This window comes from Salvelinus namaycush, chromosome 23 (assembly GCF_016432855.1).
Source record: "Salvelinus namaycush isolate Seneca chromosome 23, SaNama_1.0, whole genome shotgun sequence".
NCBI lineage: Eukaryota > Metazoa > Chordata > Actinopteri > Salmoniformes > Salmonidae > Salvelinus > Salvelinus namaycush.
The window spans coordinates 23718801-23737721 of NC_052329.1; the positions used below are offsets into that span (position 1 = coordinate 23718801).

Genomic DNA, 18921 nt, shown 5'->3' on the forward strand with positions numbered 1-18921 from the left:
TGTCCACAGTGGGCTTCATCACCTTCAGAGCATCTCTTACAATCAGGTTGATTGTGTGGGCAAGACATGGATGATGGGTCCATTTTAACGGCTTTGGATATGTTAGCTGCATTGTCGCTAACAAAACAGACCACTTTTCCATCTACTTGCCATTCTCTGGCCACTCTCAACAGTTCCTCTGCCAAGTTCTCTGAGGTGTGTCTGTCGCTGAACTCAAAGCAGTCCAGAAGACAAAAAATATTCAATGAAGTGCAAGTAAACGACATGTAAGAAGTGGTTACCCTTGACGTCCAGCAGTCAGTGCAGTAGCTTTTTGGACTCTTTCCTGCACTGAAGCCTGTGTGCTCTCGTACAGTTGTGGAATAAGTGATTTTGAACAAATTTTCCTGCTTGGAATTGTGTACATTGGATTTAGACTACTGCTATAATTTCTAAAACCTCTGTCCTCCACCATCGAAAATGGCTGGAAATCAGGTGCACAGTTCGCATATGCCGGTGTAGGTTGTGCGTAGAACCGGCTTTATGAGATTTTGTTTTGGCAAATTCTACACTGTGCTCTAAAATTGTCTACATTATTAAAATGTATCTAAATGCTACTGTGCTTCCGACTCATTTTCCAGCTGTTGTTTTCTCTCCTCGACTGCTAAGTATGTGACTGAGTGAGTTGGTTTGGCCCTCCCTCACGCATCTTTGGTTCATTGGTTGACACTGCGTGTCTGATTGACAGGAACAACAGGTGAGGCTGTTAGTCGGACCAGACAGTCAGAACGAATGTATGTGCGCTTGAGCATTTAGGCCTATATTATTTTTTCGTTCTTTGAATTACTTAATTCTATTCATTTAAATCTTTTGATTATTCATATCTTAATTTTTTATATATTTCTATAAATAGATTCGGCTCTTCTGATATGCGTGCCGGCTCCCAATTAGACTATTTTCCTGTCCTGCTAAGCATTCAAAATGTAACGAATGTAATGTACTTTTGGGTGTCAAGGAAAATGGAGTAAAAAGTGAAATATTTTCTTAAGGAATGTAGTGAAGTAAAAGTACAGATACCCCCCAAAAAAGGACTTAAGTAGTACTTTAAAGTATTTTTACTTAAGTACTTTACCCTTTCAAACATTCAGGCTCTCATTACATTTACATTTGGAAAAATTATTTGAATTTGGACAGGCTATATTTAGTACAAAGCTTGAACAGACTCTTTGAAAAGCTACCTATCAGCAATTTGTTGTTGAAAAACTACCCATTAGCAAAAACCATGTGTGTGTTGTTAAGTTCGTGTTTTAAGTATCCCTATATCTCTGTTATTACGGTGCTATCACTCTGTTATTAGTGTGCCTACGCAGGAGTCTCATTGTTGATTAACCTAGCCTGAGTGCAATGGCAAACATGTATTGTGCTATTTTGTGTGTTAACATTGGTAGCAGAGGATGACTAATAACGACAACGTGCCACCTCGCGTTGTAATATCCGTTGAGGTCGATTGAAAGTTGGAAAAATGAACTAGGAATCTGGACACGGGTTACTAATCTGGACAAGAAAAAGCAAGCACTTGCGGTGGCATTATCGCTCGAAGGAAGAGCGAGAGATACACTGGAAATATCCGTTGAGGATTTGAAGGAGGATGACGGTATGGGAACTTACAGTGGGGAGAACAAGTATTTGATACACTGCCGATTTTGCAGGTTTTCCTACTTACAAAGCATGTAGAGGTCTGTAATTTTTTATCATAGGTACACTTCAACTGTGAGAGACGGAATCTAAAACAAAAATCCAGAACATCACATTGTATGATTTTTAAGTAATGGAAATCAAATGGAATGGAAATCAATGGAAATCAAATTTATCAACCCATGGAGGTCTGGATTTGGAGTCACACTCAAAATTAAAGTGGAAAACCACACTACAGGCTGATCCAACTTTGATGTAATGTCCTTAAAACAAGTCAAAATGAGGCTCAGTAGTGTGTGTGGCCTCCACGTGCCTGTATGACCTCCCTACAACGCCTGGGCATGCTCCTGATGAGGTGGCGGATGGTCTCCTGAGGGATCTCCTCCCAGACCTGGACTAAAGCATCCGCCAACTCCTGGACAGTCTGTGGTGCAACGTGGCGTTGGTGGATGGAGCGAGACATGATGTCCCAGATGTGCTCAATTGGATTCAGGTCTGGGGAACGGGGGGGCCAGTCCATAGCATCAATGCCTTCCTCTTGCAGGAACTGCTGACACACTCCAGCCACATGAGGTCTAGCATTGTCTTGCATTAGGAGGAACCCAGGGCCAACCGCACCAGCATATGGTCTCACAAGGGGTCTGAGGATCTCATCTCGGTACCTAATGGCAGTCAGGCTACCTCTGGCGAGCACATGGAGGGCTGTGCGTCCCCCCAAAGAAATGCCACCCCACACCATGACTGACCTACCGCCAAACCGGTCATGCTGGAGGATGTTGCAGGCAGCAGAACGTTCTCCACGGCGTCTCCAGACTCTGTCACGTGCTCAGTGTGAACCTGCTTTCATCTGTGAAGAGCACAGGGCGCCAGTGTCGAATTTGCCAATCTTGGTGTTCTCTGGCAAATGCCAAACGTCCTGCACGGTGTTGGGCTGTAAGCACAACCCCCACCTGTGGACGTCGGGCCCTCATTACCACCCTCATGGAGTCTGTTTCTGACCGTTTGAGCAGACACATGCACATTTGTGGCCTGCTGGAGGTCATTTTGCAGGGCTCTGGCAGTGCTCCTCCTGCTCCTCCTTGCACAAAGGCGGAGGTAGCGGTCCTGCTGCTGGGTTGTTGCCCTCCTACGGCCTCCTTCACGTCTCCTGATGTACTGGCCTGTCTCCTGGTAGCGCCTCCATGCTCTGGACACTACGCTGACAGACACAGCAAACCTTCTTGCCACAGCTCGCATTGATGTGCCATCCTGGATGAGCTGCACTACCTGAGCCACTTGTGTGGGTTGTAGACTCCGTCTCATGCTACCACTAGAGTGAAAGCACCGCCAGCATTCAAAAGTGACCAAAACATCAGCCAGGAAGCATAGGAACTGAGAAGTGGTCTGTGGTCACCACCTGCAGAACCACTCCTTTATTGGGGGTGTCTTGCTAATTGCCTATAATTTCCACCTGTTGTCTATTCCATTTGTACAACAGCATGTGAAATTTATTGTCAATCAGTGTTGCTTCCTAAGTGGACAGTTTGATTTCACAGAAGTGTGATTGACTTGGAGTTACATTGTGTTGTTTAAGTGTTCCCTTTATTTTTTTGAGCAGTGTATTTTAAGTGCATATGAAAACTGATCATAAAACAATTTAATAAAAAATGTTTTACATATACATGTTCCTAAGACCTTTTTCACTTGGAAATAAGTATTAATAACTAAATAGAACAATAACTGTAAAGTCAGAGCAGACCTGTACGCCCTTTAAAACAGTATCTTAGTTACTGTATCCATAAAAAATAAATACAACTTTCAGTCTTTGTAAGTTTGTAAACAAAATAGGCCTTCTGGTCATACAAGAACAAACTAATAAATTGAAGTACCTGAGTATTCCAAAAAATAGTCACCTGATGCTTGTTAGGTAAAGTTAAACAATACAAGGAAAATGAGAATACCTTGGTCAAAACCATCAATCTGTTCCTTCTGGCGAGATTTTAGGGAGGAATATGGATTTCTGAACCGTTGATGAAGCCTCGTCCTCCGACGAAGTAAGCAGCATTTCCCTCATTTCGTGCTTTCTTGATCGTTGGCCACAATTTGTTCCTTCTTTCTATGTCCTCCGGGCTGAGTTTTTCGGCAAAAAGCATACCATGGTTCTGAAGGAAGGCATTCTTCCTAGCAGCTTTCCAGACAGCATCCCTGTAGAATCTGGCAGTGAAGAGGATGATACCCCTTGGTCTTGAATCGTTTTGCTGTTGTTTCTTGCCGAGGCGATGGACAACGTCGATGGTATCACCAACTTTATTCTTCCCTGCAGGCATAACTTCTTGGCAGATGCGGATGGCCTCTCCTCGCACATCCTCATTCTCCACCTCAGAGTCTCAGGTTCCATCTTCTTGTGTATTGTTCCAGATCAGTGAGACATCTATGCTGCCCTCCCAAGCAAAAAGGCAGTAACTGCTCATAGAATGGAACTGAGAAAAATGGCTTCAAAGTCTTTTTAAATTGTCCAGCCAAATGAATTATAGGGTGATTATTGGAGATGTAATGATCTGTTGCATTACTATGAGTAAATGTTTTATTAATGTTGACCCTGACCTCTGACCCTTAAACGGCAGTTACTGCCTTCTTCCGTGACATGATACGTTATAAATTGCAGGGTAATACCAAAGCAAAGAGCAGTATCTGCCATTTTCATTTGTTAGTTTACTATACTTGTACTTCTACACTGTCAGTAATTACACTGCTCTTGTATTAATTTATACTATTAATACAAGAGCAGTGTAATTACTGACAGTGTAACAGAGTTGAAACGGCATCCTTTGTGTGTCTTCCACTAAGATACCCGTTGCATTTACATAGAGATGTAGGTTCTGCATCAGTCACATTACATACTGTGTTTGACAAGTATCCCATGTCTTGGTATAAGAATAAATGTGAAAAGCAGCACTGCAATTGTTTGAATTACATGAAATGATTACCTGTCTTTAAATATATAATGATGGAACATGATAGAAGTATGATGTAGGGTAATACAAATTATTTAAAAAAGGACCATGAGTTTGCTAATAAAAAATAAATGTATTTTTTCAAATGACACTTGAATGAATAAATAACAGCTTTAAGACGACATTGTAAACATATTTACATGTTCATATTCATAAGAGGACCCAAATGACATTTAGCTTCAATTGATAAAATGCTGAATAGTTAAATTAAACGTTACTTAAAAATGAAATGTAAGTAAAACTTCTTCAGTGCTCTTCCATATCACTCCTCATCCTCAGCAATGCTGTTCACAGCCAAGGCATTCCAGAACTGCCTTCGATTTGCAGGCATCAGAGGACACAGCTTGGTGATTATGTCCATCTTCTTGGACTCTGTGTACGTAGTGACGAGGGTGTCTCTAGAGTGACTTTCTTCATGATGAAGTCAAGCTCTGAAGTCCTTTTCTTCATGGGAGACTTTGTAGAAGAGGCTCCTGGATCCACGCCTCAACTGGATCTCAGACATATCTGCCAGCTTTGGTGCTGCTGCCTTCTTCAGCTTGACGATGGAATTACCAGCTTTCCATGCCAGGATGTTTTCCTTTTTCATTTCGACCACCTCCACCTTGCCTGCATTGGAAGTAGCGACCACATAGAGGAAGTCCCCGAAGTCGTACACAACACCTCCAGGTCGAGCTTTCATTTCCTGTTCCACGCCATGTTGGAAACTGTCTGCACTCATGAAGGTGGTCCTGGCTCGAAGAACTTGAGGGTGATGTCCTCCATCAAAGTTGAGTCAGCATTGACAACACTCACCAGTGATGATAGGAGGCACCAGTTTTTGTTTTGAGAAGTACAGTTATCCACCGCATGCTTGACATCTCTCCCTCTCCAGTGCTGTTACGTAAGATGACAATCTCCTCTGCCTTCCGACCATCTGTTCCTTCATGCCATACCACTGAGATTGTTTTCTTCTTCCTTTGAGACTTCTTTCCAATGGTGGCGAATGTAGTGGCTGATTTGGGGATGGAAGGGCTCAATGTGCTGCAGGAATGGATTCATGTTCAATTTGCTCACTGAAGCTTTCTTTCCTCTCTGATCCTTTCTTTCCCCTGGAATCAGTTTGGTGGTGACTGACTTGCCCATCATCATGACAATCAGCCTGTCATTTTTGGGGTGGTAGCCCAATGTTGTCAGAAAAAAAACACTTTGCACACCTGTTGTGCAGAACCGCTCTGGTTTGGAAGATGGTACAGAAACGACCTGCTGCGTCGACTGTCAGCACCAACAGTGATATTTTTCTTAGATGGATCTCCCACATGGTGGAACAGCAATGTCCTCTTCTCCTTATACTTCATCTCCCCAATACTTTCCCCATATTTCCTTTCGCCTACCCTCTGAAATATTTTGAGTACATTGCCAATTGCATTTGGGACCACATGGCTTACCCATTGGTGGAATCTTGGATTTCTTGTTTGATAGGCTGAAGGTGGATGATAATCTTCATCATCGGCAATTGATGTCTCATCTGATAGACTGATGTCGAAGGAGTCATAGACCACCCACTGGTTCTCTATTTCTTCAAATAGTGTTGACACTGACTTCAGTTAAAGGGGGTAGATCAGGAATCTTTGTTGGAATGTGGCCCTCAAACTCAACTGAAATAAATAGAGCAAATAAATCAGGGACATGCATCCAAATGATTCTATTCTGTCATGATAATAATTAATACTGACATTTTGTGGTGTGCAAACATTTGATCATAATCCTTTTCAGTTATTCTATAATATAGGATAGAATCAATGTTGATTTTATCTTGTGTAAACATAATTTTCACTGTCATAACTCCCAAAAAGGCTCTTAAATTTATTTTGATTTACAAATACAAAAAAATTGCATGGATGGACATTGACAGGAATAAAACCTAGTATTGACGTGGTTATACTGTCCTAATGCACCCTTACGTGGCAACTTTGATCCGCATAGATACTTATTATCTAGACAACAGGGATTGGTGGAAGTCATGCAAAACTGTTTTTTCTGCATTCATGTAATGATGGCACTGAAGCAGACACATTGAGCACACATTTGGCATGTCAAAGCTTGTTGTACTAATTACATATGCCACCAACAAAGGTGATGGATACAATTTGGGATTTTAACTTTCCTTACCGGTACAGTCACGCAATACTGGAATGTAAAAGAAAACCAGAAACGAGTGTGCATGGCTTTTGACAATTCAGTATGGGGTGCACGTCCAACTGATTGTCAGCTGGCTAGAGATCGTGTGTGTGGTGTAACGTTACGGATTCAAATAACCCATGGAATGTCACAATACAACTAGGGATTATATTAATTCTAGGTATAATAGATTGAAGCTAGTATAAACTGCTGATCGTCTCTTATGGGAACATGTAGCACAAATCTATTGCTTCATGCTAATGCTAGCTAGGTTGGTTTTGACGTTTTGGTAGGGGCGTGTCAGTTTTAGCTAGGTGGCTGTCACTGGCTAGAAATAGTGTATATGGTGTACTGATTCAAAGAAACCATCAGATTAAATTTCAGAATATAATTCATTATACGGCTAATAGATTTAAGTTTGTATCAATTGCAGATCTCCTCTTATGAGAACAGGTAGCATTGTTAATCTATGCTCGCTAGCTAGTTTAGCTTGCTAGCTAGCTAATTAATTTTGATCTCAGATCTACTTAGCTAGCTAGTTCTTACCAGTGTCTGGATGTCGGTGTTTCAGAGCAAGTTCAACCATCATTTTCCCCCGGGAATGCTGTGCCATGGTGTTGTATCCCTAGATTAGCAATGTATGTGTTTGTAGCTGTCAGTGTCATACAGGTTCGATTGCATAACTATCAGAATATAATGATATGATACCAAGGTAAAACGCAGTAACTGCAGCCAAGGGCAGGTTGAAACCAAGCTAAAAGGCAGTAAGTTCAGTTACTGCCATTTACCTTGGTTTCACATTAACTTTTTGCAGTTACTGCTAATACGACCCCCATTTTCTCCAAAACACAAAACAAGAGAGGCAGGATACTTGTCCACATGATTAAGCATGCATTTAATGTAACAAAAATGACATTAACTCATTTGACCAAATGAGCAGTTACTGCCTTTTTGCTTGGGAGGGCAGTATGGTATACATTGTTATTCTTTTCCACACTTTTTTCAACTTTTGCCACTCATTTTCACCACATGCAAACTCCAGTCATTTTCAAGCCTTCGATAACCACGGTGTTCGCGCCTACCATTTTCTCAATGGCGTCAGACCTGGAGTTGATGAGTAAGGAGTGGGTAGCCACGATGTCAGAGTCTGTTTTTTTTGGAGGTTGGAGTTTTGCACGGAGTAACAGGTAAAGAGGGGAATTTGTCATCTTCAACAGCATTCGAAAGCATGATAGTATCCATAGGGCAAGCGTAGTTATGGCAGTTGTCTATAAGCACGTTTCTCTCTTGTTGATTAGCAATAGAACAGTTAGCTTCTTTCTTTTTTTGTCACGATTTCACATGGACATGCCGAAATAAATTATCAAATTCTTATTCCAGTCACAGGAAAGTTCTTATATCTTGAACAAATAAAAACAGTAATAGTAATGACTGTAAACTTGTTTTTTCACAATCTTTCTGAACATTGGTGCGGAGCTCGGTAAAAAAAAGCGTCTGTTCAAGCCGCCATCTTGGCCTCCCCCCTCCGGGAGATGGTTCTCCCAGATGGAGTGTTAGTTTTCAAGTTGCTAGATACTGCCTGTCTGGATGGTAGGGAGAAACAGTTGGCTTTGACTGCTTGTACTGTGCTGACTTTTGCGTCAATGAAGTCGGCACTAAAAATAATTTTGGGTGGAAAGACGTCTGTGGCGCTAATAACAGACGGAATGCAAGTGAGTGAAGCAGCATATTACACTGGTCAGCAGAGAAAAGGCGCCAAAAAGTCACGTTCTCAAGACAACCTGACGAGGGCGCCATTGCTCGGCACAAATCCACTGGACAGATGGAAGGAGATCCAAATGTGCTATTTGTCAAAGCACTTACCATTGGGTTAATGACTGTCATAAAAATTAACAAGTTACACTAACAGAGGAAAAAGTAAACAGAGATAGAGCAGTGTAACATTACACTGTTTTCAAACCAATCTGCTTCGGATACTGAGATCTTTATAGTTGAATCCATAGGATCTGCTGTGATTGATACTGCATGTACATGCACAGTGTGTGGTGCAAAATGGCTTGATAGCTATGTCAGTGAACTAAATATAAAAGAAGAAAACAATATGATTGACACACCAAGCAACAGAGCTTTCAAATTTGGAGATGGGAGAATCGTCCATTCTACCGACAGTTAAGATACCAGGAACAATTGGTCAGATTAAGTGTCATATTGAAACAGAGGTGGTCACTACAGATATCCCCTTACTATTAAGCAAAGCTTCCCTCAAGAAGGCAGAGGCTGTACTAGACATAAAAAATGACACGGCAGTGATGTTTAAACAACCAGTGACCCTTGAACTTACTACCTCAGGCCACGATTGTGTAAACATTTTAGACAAAGAAGTCAGAGTGCATGTAAAAATGAGATTCTGACGAACACAAAGCGCTAGGAGATTCTGACACTCACAGAGAACATGAACACAAAGGAAAAACAAAGTATTGTTAACTTTTTATGGCTGGGGGGCAGTATTGAGTAGCTTGGGTGAATAAGGTGCCCAGAGTAAACTGCCTGCTACTCAGGTCCAGAAGCTAAGATATGCATATTATTAGTAGATTTGGATAGAAAACACTCTGAAGCTTCTAAAACTGTTTGAATGAAGTCTGTGAGTATAACAGACCTCATATGGCAGGAAAAAAAGAGAAAAAATTCCAACCAGGAAGTGGGAAATCTGAGGTTTGTAGGTTTTCAAGTCTTTGCCTATCCAATATACAGTGTCAAATTTGGTCCGATTGCACTTCCTACGGCTTCCACTAGATGTCAACAGTCTTTAGAACCTTGTTTCAGGCTTCTACTGTGAAGGGGGAGCGAATAAGAGCTGTTTGAGTCAGGGGTCTGGCAGAACGCCATGAGCTAAGTCGGAAATCAGACATGTTGGCTGGATTCACAAGTGTAGCTTTAATTTGGTGTCTTTCATGTGTGATTTAATGAAAGTTTGATTTTTATAGTTTTTTATTTTTTTTTATTTGGCGCTCTGCATTTTTACTGGCTTTTGGCCAAGTGGGACGTTAAATTCTCTGGGATATGTGGGACGCTAACTCAAAATGACAAGGTTCCAGTTTAACAACATTTACTCAACCGTATTAGCACAATACATGGTTTCCATTCCCCTCAGGCCAGGTTCATCAACAATGAGACTCCTGCGCAGGCACACTAATAATGATAGCACTGTAATAACAGAAATATAGGGATACTTAAAACATGAACTTAACAATCTCCCAATTTTCTTTAAAGACAAAACATCAACAACAAAATTAAATGTACCAAGTATTATTTAAGTTACCCATTACAAATGGGTTGTGTGACAAAGTTTTTAATTGTATTACTCAAGCTGCCACTTTCCATTACTGATTGCCTTTAGGAGCACAAGACCGGATGCTCCCTTTTTAGTCAGACAGTCAGCAGCTGCTCCTTTGTGGCCGACCTGGATAACAGCTTTGAGGTATGGAATCACAGTTGTAGCAAAGGTCTGTGAGCCACCCCAGATGAAGTCATCAACATGACAGGCAAGTACTCCAGTCACATTGCAGTCTTGATCAAGCCAATAGAAGAGTGCTGGATCCACTGGTGACATTTTTCCACCTGTACTTAGCATTGTCTTGAATTTGTTGTAGCAGTAGAGCGATGCATCTGCCAAGCAATACACACACTTTTTAAATTTCCACAGTGTTCCTTCGCGCTTAGCTTCAGGCGAGGTCGGATGTGTCCCTTGACGGCGCTGTTCCCTGCAAAAAGGCAGAATTGATGTCTATGGAAGGAAGTTTCCATTTTTTTCTGGCGGATCACTGTTAGCAGCAATCTGAGTGAGTATGAGGCGCATATCGGTGAACCTTTTGGGAGTTCTTTAGCAGCCAGCTCCTCAAAACCTATAGCCATAAGACTTGCTTTTGGCACTATTCCAGTTAAGGATTCTTTACCTTTACCTTATTTAGCAGGGTTTCGCTAAATAAGTTCTGTTATACTCACAGACATGATTCAAACAGTTTTATAAACTTCAGAGTGTTTTCTATCCAAATCTACTAATAATATGCATATCTTATCTTCTGGGGATGAGTAGCTGGCAGTTGAATTTGGGTATGCTTTTCATCCAAATGTGAAAATGCTGCCCCCTATCCTAGAGAAGTTAACGTGTGTGGAACGCTTAAGTGATAATGCCTGAGAAGCCAGTGTTTCATCCTTCCACAAGATACAGTCCCGACAGATATCTAAGGTTGCTACCCAAGCCGGCTGGTCGTTTGTCGGTTTGGTTGCCAGAGACGTGACCCAGTCAAGTACTTTTGTTCTGTATCTATAGACGCAACCCAGTCGTTCGTTCTAAATGTTCCAATGCCATACTGGCTGGCAACATTCTTATACCTTGCTTGCTAGCTAGCCAACTACGGCTAACTTAGTCACGTCAAACAGTTCAGCCAGAATAACAGCAAAGTAGCTGCATTTGCGTTTGTCGAAGCTGTTTTCTAGTGACATTTATTTGGATGCATCCATAACAATGAGCTAATGATGTTCGATTTCGCCTGGCATACAAAATGTGCTCTCTCGCCAGGACACTGCTGTTCAAAGAAGCTAGCCAACACCACAGCTAACACAATTACTTTAAACTGAAGCTGGAAAGACAGCAAACTAGCTAAACTTTTCCCCCCGTTTTCTATTGACATTTCTTTGTATACCTGTATATCAATAAAAATGATGGCAGTTGATTCATGATTTCGACTGGCTGAGAAAAGCTGCCTGCCCATTATTCTCGTCCCAACACCTTCATTACTATGGAACAGCTGGAGAACGAATTTCAATATTGAAACAATGTTGCAAATGTCGGAGACAGACAGCAAGGTTTATACAAATCTCCACTGTTGAGAATATATGCTAGTCTAAAAGAAATTGGAGATAATGTCTAGATGCTTTTTATAGTGGATATCAAATGTATAAATTGCCTGGCTGGGCTGATGTGAGATGGAACAGAGTAAATAGGCATTTCAACGTCATACATTTAGCCGGTGGTCACTTGTGGAATAAACACAGGCTAGAATGCAGTTTTAACCAATCAACATCCAGGATTAGACCCACCTATTGTATTATGAGGTTTAGCCACTGATTTACATCAGCTAACAGAGAACAAAGCTGAAATCAACAGATGACCATAACAGACAAAGATCATTTTCACTTTGGAAAGATTCTCCTTACCTAGAATTGAGCGTAAATGTCCCTCCAAGGTTTGCAAAACCACTCCTTTGATTTCGGGGACGGATTTGCCCAAAAACTGCTCGCAAGCAATTGCCAAAAGATCATGATCTGTCATCACTTTGATCTGGAGAAAAGATGGAGAGGGTTAGAAAGACAGACTGTGGCCTGGTTGCATGCGCAAATATGAATCACTGTGCTTTAACCTGTTATGGCTGCAAGGGGCAGAATTGAGTAGCCTGATAAAATGTGTCCATTTCAAACGGCGTCGTACTCAATTCTTGCTCGTACAATATGCATATTATTATTACTATTGGATAGAAAACACTCTCTAGTTTCTAAAACCGTTTGAATTATTTCTCTGAGTGAAACAGAACTCATTCTGCAGCACTTTTCCTGACCCGGAAGTTCAAAGTCTGAAACCGAGGCTCTCTTCCTCTTCCTGCCTATAAATGGGCAATGAACGTAAGAGTCTACGTACACTTCATACACCTTCCTCTGGGTGTCAAGAAGGCTGTGAGAGAAGAAAGGAGGTGATTATCTCGATCTGGGATGGAATAAACCCTCTTGGAATGACGTGCACCCAATTTCCGGTACTCTGAAGGACGCAATTTGGACAGTGGGGTTGCCTTTTGTTTTGCTGACGTTATAGGCGAATATTATTTCCGGCTTTGATTTTATTTGATACATGTCACCATATCATCGTAACGTATGTTTTTTCAATATAGTTTCATCAGATTATTGAAATTTTTTCGGGAGTTTTACCGTGTTCCGTTCTCTTCCGTTTGTTTACATGGAGAGATCCGTGCAACCCGGCTGGCGCGCTTGCTAAATGGAGAGAGAAAGTTGCCATTCTGAATCCAAACAACGACTCATCTGGACAAAGGACACCTTGTTCAACATTCTGATGAAAGATCAGCAAAAGTAAGACCCAATTTATGATGTTATTTCATATATCTGTCGTAGTCGCCGGCGCCCAAGTGTTTCTATTGTGCTAAGCTAAGCTAATATAACGCTACATTTTGTTTTCGCTGTAAAACACTTAATAAATCGGAAATATTGTCTGGCATCACAAGATGCCTGTCTTTCATTTACTGTACACTATGTATTTTTCAGAAATGTTTTATGATGAGTAATTAGGTATTTGACGTTGGTGTCTGTAAATATTATGGCTGCTTTCGGTGCAATTTCTGATTGTAGCTGAAATGTAAACTATGATTTATACCTGAAATATGCAAATTTTTCGAACAAAACATATGCTATACAATAAATATGTTATCAGACTGTCATCTGATGAGGTTGTTTCTTGGTTAGTGGCTATTTATATCTTTATTTGGCCGAATTTGTGATAGCTACTGATGGAGTCAAAAACTGATGGAGTAAGAATAGTGGTGTCTTTTGCTAACGTGGTTAGCTAATAGATTTACATAGTGTCTTCCCTGTAAAACATTTTAAAAATCGGACATGTTGGCTTGATTCACAAGATGTGCACCTTTCATCTGGTGTCTTGGACTTGTTAATGTGTGAAAGTTAAATATTTAAAAAATATATATTTTGAATTTCGCGCCCTGCACTTGAGCTGGATGTTGTCATAAGTGTACCGGTGTCGGGCTGCAGCCCAAACAGGTTTTAACTTGATCTATGGCTATAAGTTAGTTTACACAAGGATTTAGTCCTTGGTTTACATGAAAAGAGCTTACAGTACATGGAGTAGCTACTGCAGCAGTTGTAAACTGGTATGCCACAATGAGATATTTATAACTTTAACTGTTATTGATTTAATAAGACAAACAGTTGAAGTCGTAAGTTTACATACACCTTAGCCTAACACATTTAAACTCGTTTTTTCACAATTCCTGAAATTTAAACCTGGTAAAAATGTCTTGTCTTAGGTCAGTTAGGATCAAAACTTTATTTTAAGAATGTGAAATGTCAGAATAATAGTAGAGAGAATGATTTATTTCAGCTTTTATTTCTTTCATCACATTCCCCGTGGGTCAGAAGTTTACACACACTCAATTAGTATTTGGTAGCATTGCCTTTAAATTGTTTAACTTGGGTCAAACGTTACGGGTAGCCTTCCACAAGCTTCCCACAATAAGTTGGGTGAATTTTGGCCCATTCCTCCTGACAGAGATGGTGTAACTGAGTCAGGTTTGTAGGCCTCCTTGCTCGCACACACTTTTTCTATAGGATTGAGGTCAGGGCTTTGTGATGGCCACTCCAATACCTTGACTTTGTTGTCCTTAAGCCATTTTGTCACAACTTTGGAAGTATGCTTGGGGTCATTGTCCATTTGGAAGACCCATTTGCGACCAAGCTTTAACTTCCTGAATGATGTCTTGAGATGTTGCTTCAATATATCCACATACTTTCCCTCCCTCATGACGCCATTTATTTTGTGAAGTGCACCAGTCCCTCCTGCAGCAAAGCACCCCTACAACATGATGCTGCCACCCCCGTGCTTCACGGTTGGGATGGTGTTCTTCGGCTTGCAAGCCTCCGCCTTTTTCCTCTAAACATAACGATGGTCGTTATGGCCAAACAGCTCTATTTTTGTTTCATCAGACCAGAGAACATTTCTCCAAAAAGTACGATCTTTGTCCCCATGTGCAGTTGCAAACCGTAGTCTCGCTTTTTTATGGCGGTTTTGGAGCAGTGGCTTCTTCCTTGCTGAGCGGCCTTTCAAGTTATGTCGATATAGTACTCGTTTTACTGTGGATACTTTTGTACCCATTTCCTCCAGCATCTTCACAAGGTCCTTTGCTGTTGTTCTGGGATTGATTTGCACTTTTCGCACCAAAGCACGTTCATCTCTAGGAGACAGAATACGTCTCCATCCTGAGCGGTATGACGGCTGTGTGGTCCCATAGTGTTTATACTTGCGTACTATTGTTTGTACAGATGAACGTGGTACCTTCAGGTGTTTGGAAATTGTTCCCAAGGATGAACCAGACTTGTGGAGGTCTACAATTTTTTTTCTGAGGTCTTGGCTGATTTCTTTAGATTTTCCCATGATGTCAAGCAAAGAGGCACCGAGTTTGACCTTGAAATACATCCAAAGGTACACCTCCAATTGACTCAAATTATGTCAATTAGCCTGTCAGAAGCTTCTAAAGCCATGACATCATTTTCTGGAATTTTCCAAGCTGTTTAAAGGCACAGTCAACTTAGTGTATGTAAACTTCTGACCCACTGGAATTTGATACAGTGAATTATAAGTGAAATAATCTGTCTGTAAACAATTGTTGGAAAAATTACTTGTGTCATGCACAAAGTAGATGTCCTAACCGACTTGCCAAAACTATAGTTTGTTAACAAGAAATTTGTGGGGTGGTTGAAAAACGAGTTTCAATGACTCCAACCTAAGTGTATGTAAACATCCGACTTCAACGGTATTTTCCAATTCAATGTTGTCAATTCGATACAATTGACAAAATTATACGTTGTCACTGTTTTCACTGACAACGCATTTTGTGAGACAAACGACGGAGGCATGTCATGGTGGTAACTGGTCTCTTTCCAGCATTGTATTATTTACCTGTGCCACCCCAGTGACAGTGATGGCGACCCCTTCAGCAGTCTCAACATCCTCACACTTAGGTTGGAGTGTCATAATCTCCAGTGTAATCCTGTTTGAGGAAAAACAGTATTTTAAGTAATGCAGACCTTAAAGGGGTAATCTGCAGTTCAAAGAATAACACGTTCTCTTCCCACTGTTTGGGTAAAAAGGTATGCGATGGGGCTGTAGAAATGCAACCACTCAAATTCATAGAGCTATGGATGCAAGGACCCACCAATCCTGAAGTTAACAGGCAGAGGAGAAAAAAAGCTCTGTATCAGTATTATGGGACAATGTTGTCACTGACAAAACATCTGTAGCAGAAGTAATGGGATAATTGAGGCTCAGCTGAAATATCTTATCTCATCATTGAATAAATATTATTGGGAAGTCACATGAGTAGTTTCACAACGGCGACATTTCAGCCATGGAATATTTCTATAGTGGAACGTTTATTGTTTCTGGAGATTTATTACCTCTATTGCCACACACTTCCTTGACACACGGCCAAAACGACTAGAGACTAGTTACTGGCTATTGAGCAAACCTGACAAATGTAACCTGAAGAGAACCTAAACATTGCATGCTTTCATGTAAACCCAGGGGATAATGCCTTACAGTCAGTTAACTTCTTATGGCTGGGGGGCAGTATTGAGTAGCTTGGATGAATAAGGTGCCCAGAGTAAACTGCCTGCTACTCAGGCCCAGAAGCTAAGATATGCATATTATTAGTAGATTTGGATAGAAAACACTCTGAAGCTTCTAAAGCGGTTTGAATGATGTCTGAGTATAACAGAACTCATATGGCAGGCAAAAACCTGAGAAGAAAATCCAACCAGGAAGTGGGAAATCTGAGGTTTGTCGTTTTTCAACTCTTTGCCTATCCAAGATAGTGTAAATTTGGTCCGATTGCACTTCCTAAGGCTTACACTAGATGTCAACAGTCTTTAGAACCTTGTTTGAGGCTTCTACTGTGAAGGGGGAGAGAATGAGAGCTGTTTCAACCAGAGATCTGGCAGAGTGCCATGAGCTCAGTCTCGCGTGCGCCCGTGAGAGTTAGCTGCGTTCCATTACATTTCTAAAGACAAAGGAATTCTCTGGTTGAAACATTATTGAAGATTTATGTTAACATCCTAAAGATTGATTCTATACATCGTTTGATGTATGACTAGAACATAATCGTTGTGTGCTTTCGTCGTAAAGCCTTTTTGAAATCGAACACTGTGGTGGGATTAACAACAAGTTTATCTTTAAAATGGTGTAAAATACTTGTATGTTTGAGGAATTTTAATTATGAGATTTCTGTTTGAATTTGGCGCCCTGCACTTTCACTGGCTGTTGTCATATCGATCCCGTTTTCGGGATTTCAGACGTAAGAAGTTAATAAACAGAGGACAGCAGCTAACCTACAGTGAAAAAGGGTAAGAATTGTGCCAAGTGACACACGGGAAAGAAGGCAGAAGAGTGAATGTGCACTAGAGGTCGATCAGGGCCGATTTCAAGTTTTCATAACAATCGGAAATCGGTATTTTCGGGGGCCGATTTGCCAATTTTTTTTTTTTTACACCTTTAACTAGGCAAGTCAGTTAAGAACACATTCTTATTTTCAATGACGGCCTAGGAACGTTCTGCATCGTTCAGGGGCAGAACGACAGATTTTTAACCTTGTCAGCTCGGGGGATCCAATCTTGCAACCTTACAGTTAACTAGTCCAATGCTCTAACACCTGATTACATTGCACTCCAAGAGGAGCCGGCCTGTTACGCGAATGCAGTAAGCTAAGGTAAATTGCTAGCTAGCATTAAACTTATCTTATAAAAAACAATCAATCAATGACTGTCATTGCTCCAATGTGTACTTAACCATAAACATCAATGCCTTTCTTAAAATCAATACACAAGTATATATTTTTAAACCTGCATATTTAGCTAAAAAAAATCCAGGTTAGCAGGCAATATTAACCAGGTGAACCAATGTGTCATTTCTCTTGCGTTCATTGCACGCAGAGTCAGGGTATATGCAACAGTTTGGGCCGCCTGGCTCTTTGCGAACTAATTTGCCCGAATTTTACGTAATTATGACATAACATTGAAGGTTGTGCAATGTAACAGGAATATTTAGACTCATGGATGCTACCCGTTAGATAAAATACAGAACGGAATAAACGTTTTGTTTTCGAGGTGATAGTTTCCGGATTAGCCAAAGGTATATGGTTTAGAGAGAAATAGTCGACGCGTTATAATTCCTGTAATAACTTGCGGCTGAACTTGAAAGGGGTTCCTTCGTTATTTTACCGTTCATGTCTTCCATAGAGAATGTCTTGATCTACTTCAAATAAGGTCTGTGTTTCGCGGAGGAGCAGACTGACAGGGGACCATGCAGACAAGCTCTGCTTTCTGCACTACAACCCAAAACTTCTTAACTGGGAATATTGAAGACCCATGAAAGCTGGTGGTTCGTTTTAACATATGTTCTCATGTTATTTGAGACTAAATTGATTTTATTTATGTATTATATTAAGTTGAAATAAAAGTGTTCATTGTTTATTCAGTATTGTTGCAATTGTCATTATTACAAAAATGTGTGTGTGTATGAGAGATATATATATATATTTTCTCTCTTTTTTTTTTTTTTTTTTTTTTTTTTTTTAAATCGCCAGATTAATCTGTATCGGCTTTTTTTGTCCTCCAATAAATCGGTATCGGCGTTGAAAAATCATAATCGGTCGACCTCTAATGTGTACTGTAGTTTAAGAAGGTGAGGCTAAGTGTCCTTTGCAGTGTTTCCATTTGAAACATCCAGAACTCATTAACACAATGTAGGTCAGTAAGTAAAGTGTGGCACAGAATAAAATAGTCTTTCACGCACGCCTCCTGGCTGATTGTCAGGCCGCAGATGGGTGTGATTAGTGAATTATAGGCTATCATTGTGGAAATCTAAAATGTTGGATAACCTGTTGGAGCCGTGTTCATAAATAATAGTGGGTTTCTAAACCTCAGGAAGCCCTTTTATCCAGTTTAGTATTTGTATGGAAACGTGTAGGATTATTTAGCCATTGAAGAAATAAAACAAGCCTCCTCCAGACCATTAGCAAAACAACCCATAACTGCTGATAGAATTGTCTTCATCTATCAGTCTATGCCATCATCAATGGTCTCACCTTTGAATGTCAGTGATGAGCCACCAGGCCCAGGCCCAGCCCCCCACCATGTAGGTCTTCTCATCTGAGCCACAACAGGCACCTGAAAAATGAAACAGACAAGGCGTGAGTCAGTGGCACAAGATTTCCATTGGGGAAAGAATTCATCATTCATCAGC

General features: G+C 40.8%; 1 protein-coding gene across 1 annotated transcript in view; it reads right to left on the reverse strand.

Annotated features, from left to right (window-relative positions):
- flot2b (flotillin 2b) overlaps window positions 1-18921 on the reverse strand; it is a 35837-nt gene that overhangs the window by 11146 nt on the left and 5770 nt on the right. Inside the window, exons 2-4 of the mRNA XM_038961281.1 lie at window positions 18764-18845; window positions 15583-15673; window positions 12045-12168 (exon numbers count right to left, since the gene is read on the reverse strand). Coding sequence (XP_038817209.1) covers window positions 12045-12168; window positions 15583-15673; window positions 18764-18845 — 297 coding nt within the window. The remainder of the gene's footprint in view (window positions 1-12044; window positions 12169-15582; window positions 15674-18763; window positions 18846-18921) is intronic.